The sequence below is a fragment of the Vombatus ursinus genome, unplaced genomic scaffold, assembly GCF_900497805.2.
Source record: "Vombatus ursinus unplaced genomic scaffold, bare-nosed wombat genome assembly UNPS02014235.1, whole genome shotgun sequence".
Lineage (NCBI taxonomy): Eukaryota > Metazoa > Chordata > Mammalia > Diprotodontia > Vombatidae > Vombatus > Vombatus ursinus.
Window position 1 is genome coordinate 17,484 of NW_020954013.1, and position 5,476 is coordinate 22,959.

The 5,476-nt window shown below is 37.5% G+C and overlaps 1 protein-coding gene across 1 annotated transcript; it reads right to left on the reverse strand.

Moving 5' to 3' along the window:
- LOC114041976 (vomeronasal type-1 receptor 4-like) lies at positions 1–977 on the reverse strand. Its single transcript, XM_027860670.1, is given in 2 exon segments — positions 1–560; positions 563–977. Coding segments are annotated over 2 exon segments (975 nt in total).
- Positions 978–5,476: the final 4,499 nt, after the last annotated feature.

Sequence of the window (5,476 nt, forward strand, 5' to 3'; positions counted from 1 at the left end):
TTAAAATTCCGTGGTTCTATGCTTTAAATCTTTTATATTCTGAGACCTAGATGAGTGGGAATAAGACTTTTTTATCCTTTTCAAAGCATTACAAGAAATGAGGACCCGAGAGTCACTGCTTATTAAAACAAAGGGACTGATTGTTGGGTAACACAAGTTAAATAAAGCAGAAATATGTATCACCCACAGGTCTGCAACTTTAGAATTATCCATAACAATAATGAAGATGGAACTGATGGCATAAAAGCAAATAAAGATGCTCATGAGCAACAGGATGGCTTTGGTAGCTCTGATCTCTGGGGAGGAAATGAGGTTGAGGCTGGTCTTATGAATGTGCTGGACTTGCCGGTGGTGTCTGAACAAAACAAGCACCGTGTAGCAACTGGTAATGGCCATGAATGCCACAAACCCAGCGTCATAAAGTGATTTCCAAATTGTAAGTTTTATGGTAGTCATGGCATACATGTCTATAGAACAATATCCTATGTTCCTACTTAGCATATTATTTGTGTAGTTCCTAGGACCAGTCACATACAGTGGCACAGTTAAATCAGTGAACAGTTGAGGACCCATATAAAGACACAGGATTGCACAAGGCACTTTGGGGCCCTAGATTTGAGCACTGTCCATATGTGACTGCCAGAACTGATAGTGATGGCCTGGTAGACACTCAGAAGGCAGGAAGTACAAAGTGAAAGACCTCGGGCCACTCTTTGCACATAAATTATGATTTTACATTGGATGTCATCCATGAAAATTGTCTGGATGCAAATGTGGATTGCAAATGGATTTCCCTTGAAGAGAATCAGCACAATGTGGGAAAAGGATAAATTAATAAAAATCAGGTCAATGGGTCTTCTCCTTTGATTAGTGATTAAATTGGAGCCATATAGGTAAAGGAGTAAAAAATTGCCAAAGACTCCAGTTATAATCAGAAGCATGGAGAAAACACACATGATAGTCTCATAAGATTGCATTTCTTATTCCCTTGGACAGAAAACAAAATGGTATTCAGATGAAAAGTGACCTGGAAAAGAAGGGAAAGAATGCTGCTATAAAACGAGGGATACTGGATGAAATTTAACACTTTCTTGACAGATGAAATGAGCAATACATTTTGTTGTTATAGAGATAATCAATTTTAGATAATGTATTCTTGGCACAGTGGATAGTGCACTAGCTCTGGACTAACAAGCACCGGAGTTCAAATCCAGACTCAAACAAACAACATTTACAAGCTGTGTGACCTTGGGCAACAATTTAACCCCATTGCTTAACCAAAAAAAAATGTATTCTTGACTTTCAGTGACAAGATGGTGGAGTGAGAAAGGAAACTCCTCCCCAGAGCATTCCTAAATTCCCTTCCAAATAACTTCCAAACTGCTTCAGAACTGATTTAAAAGCAGGGAAACAGTTTACCAGCACAGCAGGAAAAGTCTGTCTCACTGGAGTGGAAGGAGAGCGAGGTCCCAGAGTAGCAGCAAGGAGTCTCACAGCAGGAGACCTGCAGCAGTGGTACAAGCTCAAAGCAATCCACCAATGAGCCCCCCCTTCTGCAAACCAGCAGTCCCCAAGGTAAACCAGTAGTCTGCAGCACAGTAACGACCCACTCCAGTGGCCCCAGCCCCAGTACATGCCACCAGCTAGGCTTTACCCCCAACTAGTGAGGCCCAGCCCCTCAAGCCAACCAAACCCCAAATCCCTGGGGCTGGCCAACAGCAAGACCCCTCCCCCAGGGTCAGACAACAGAAAGGCCTTGTTTCTATAGCAACACAGTATCAAGGCCCTGCACCTTGAGCAGGGCAGCAGCAAAACCCCACACAAAGATGAAGCCAACAGCGAGGCACCATTTCCACAGCACAAACCAGCAGGAAGGTCTCCCATCCAGTATAAGCTAGCAGCTAGGCTCTGAAGTCCAGCACAGAAAAAAGATCTCCAAAAATTCAAATTGATTTCCAAATACAAGATTCAAAGGAAACATACAAGGTTAAAAAAGAAAGAAAAAAAATATATGATATTCAATAAGGTTAAACCGTCTATATTTGCATATGGCAAGATAATATTTGTACCTCTTAAGAACTTTATTACCACAAGAGCAATTAGAAAGAGTATACATAGACAGAAGGTGTAGATATAATGTGACTTTGATAGGATGATACACACACATAAAGGGAGGGGGGAGAGAAAGAAGATTTCACTGGAAGAAGGAGGGGGAAATAGAATATTATCTCACATAAAAGAGTCAAGAAAGAACTATTAATTGGGGTCAGGGAACAGGGAGTAGGCAAAGGTCAAACCATACTCTCATCACAATTGGTTCAAAGAGAGAATGACATATATACTCAGTTGAATACAGACATCTATCTTACCCTATAAGAAAGTAAAAAGGGAAAAGGACTAGAAAAGGGGGGTGGGGGACACCTGATAGAAGGGATGGCAGATTGGTGGAGATAGTGATCAGAAGTAATACATTTGTGAGAAAGGACAGGGTGGGGAGTAAGAGAGAGAAAGAGAGGTGTATAAACAAGGGAAAATGGCATGGAGGAAAACACACAGTTATCATAACTGTAAGTATGAATGGGATGAACTCATCCATAAAAAGGAAGTGGATAGTAGAATGGATTAAAAACCAGAATCCTACAATGTGTTGTTTATAAGAAAAGCATTTGAAACAAAGAGATACACACAGAGGAAAGGGAAGCGACTGGAGCAGAATTTATTATGCTTCAGCTGAAGAAAAATAAAAGCAGGGGTAGTAATCATAATCTCAGACAAAAGAAAAACTATATCTAATTAAAAGAAATAAGGAAAGAAACTATATCTTGCTGAAAGTTACCATTGGCCATGAAACAATATCAGTACTAAACATATATGCACCAAATGGTTCAGTATCTAAAATTTGGAAAAGTTGAATGAGTTGCAGGAGGAAATAGACAATAAAACTATACTAGAAGGGGACCTCAGCTTTCTCTTCTGAGAACTAGATAAATCTAACCAAAAAACAAAAAAGAAAGCCATTAAGGAAGTGAATAGAATATTAGAAAAATTAGATATGATAGCTCTGGAAAAAACTGGAAATAGAAAGGAATATACTTTTTTTTCTCAGTAGTACATTGTACCTACACAAAAATTGACCATGTATTAGGACATAAAAACTTCATAACCAATTGCAGAAAAGCAGACATAGTAAATGAATCCCCTTGAAATCATAATACATTAAAAATTACATTCAATAATGAGCAATGGAAAGAGAAATTAAAAACGAATTGGAAACTACATAATCTAATCTTAAAAACTAAGGAGATCAAAGAGTAAATCACAGAAACAAATAATAATTTCATTAAAGACAATGACAACAATGGGACAACATTCCAAATTTAATGGGATGCTGCTATAGTGGTATTTAGGGGGAAATCAATATCTCTGATTGCTTGCATCAACAAAATAGAGAAGGAGCAGATCACCAAATTGGGTATGCAACTAAGAAAAAAACTGTAAAAAGAACAAATTCAAAATCCTCAAACAACAAATTGGAAATCCCAAAAATCAAAAGAGATATTAACAAAATTGAATTTAAGAAAAACAGTGAATTAATAAATAAAACTAAGAACTGGTTTTATGAAAAAAAAAAACATTCCCAATACTTTAAAGTATGTGGGAAAATAAGAGGAGCCCTACCAAATCCCTTTTTATGACACAAATATGGTGCTGATACCTAAATAAGAAAGAACTAAAACAGAAAGAAAATTACAGAACAAGTTCCCTAATGAATATTGATGCGAAAATTTTAAATAAAATACTAGCAAGAAGATTATAATAACATGTCATAAGAGTCATACACTATGACCAGGTTGGATTTATACCAAAAACGCAGGGTTGGTTCAATGTTAGGAAAGCTATCAGCGTAATTGACCATAACAATAACAAAACCAATAGAAATCATATGATTATCTCAATAGACCCAGAAAAAGCCTTTGACAAAATGCAATACCCATTCTGTTTAGAAACATTAGAGAGCATAGGAATAAAGAGAGTCTTCCTTAAATGATAAGCAGTATCTATCTAAAATTGTCAGCAAGCATTATCTGTAATGGGAATAAGCTAAAAGTTTCCCCAATAAGATTTCACTCTGTCTTTTCTCACAAGGGTGAAGTAAGGATGTCAATTACGACCTCTATTATTCAATATGGTACTAGAAATGTTAACTATAACAATAAGAGAAGAAAAAGAAATTAAGTTAGAATAGTTAGTGAGGAAACAAGACTACCACTTTTTATGGATGATATGATGATATTCTTAGGAAATCCTAGAAAATCAATTCAAAAGTTACTTTACATAAACTACAACTTTAGTAAAATTGCAGGATGCAAAATAAACCCATATAAATCATTAGCATTTCTATATATTGCAGACAAAACCTAGCAGCAAGAGATAGAAAAAGAAATTTCCATTAAAATAACTTTAGACAATATAAAATACTTAGCAGTCTGTCTGCCAAGACAATCCCAGGAACTATATGAATACAATTACAAAACACTTTTCATACAAATTAAGTCATATCTGAACAATTGGAAAAATTTTAATTGCTCATGGGTAGGCCAAGGCAATAAAATATAAATGAATATTCTACATAAATCAATCTTTTATTCAGTGCCATACCAATCAAACTACCAAAAATTATTTTTAGAGCTGGAAAAAAATAACAAAATTCATTTGGTACAACAAAAGGTCAAGGATATCAAGTGAATCAAAGAAAAAAAGGGAAAGGAGGCAGACTAGCCATACCAGATCTCAAACTGTATTATTGAAGAGGTTTCCCTTTGTCCCTTTTCCCTTTTTGCCCCTTTTCAAAAGGAATTTGTCTCCTTTGTTTACAATTCCCAGAAAAACCTTAACACTTTTAGATTCTCTCTTTGAAATCTTATTCAAATGCACTTTCCTTCCTAGGCCCAGGAAAACCTTGGTTTTAGAAACTGCTTTTATTTCCCTTTGAAAGCAAACTTCCCCTTCTACCTCCCTTCATTATCTATTCTCATTGTCTATTCAAATCTCTCAGACATTCCCTCCCTCTCAATCACCTCCCCCCTTCAACTGGCCTTGCATTGTGGCTACACCCAATCTCCCTTCCATTGTTTCACCTTCCTATGGCCTTTTGTCACTTCTCATCCTTCATCCTAGCTAGGCCCCACTAGGTCTAGGACCCAGGAGTTCTGTTGACCCCAGCTTACTCGCCACTCCCATCCAGATCTCCTTAGACCCCTTCCCCCATCACTCCAAACTTCTTGGCCACTCCTAGACCCCTCCCCCAGTCTTTCTGTATTTAAGATTCATCTTTGCCCCATTCTGATGTTGAGCTGTTCTCGAGCCTAGAGGCTGAGACCCCTTATGCCCACGTCCTCACAGGCGTCACATAGCCTATCCATGCCAGTCCCCACTCATATGCTGAGGTTTCTTCATGCCCAAGAGGCTGAGACTG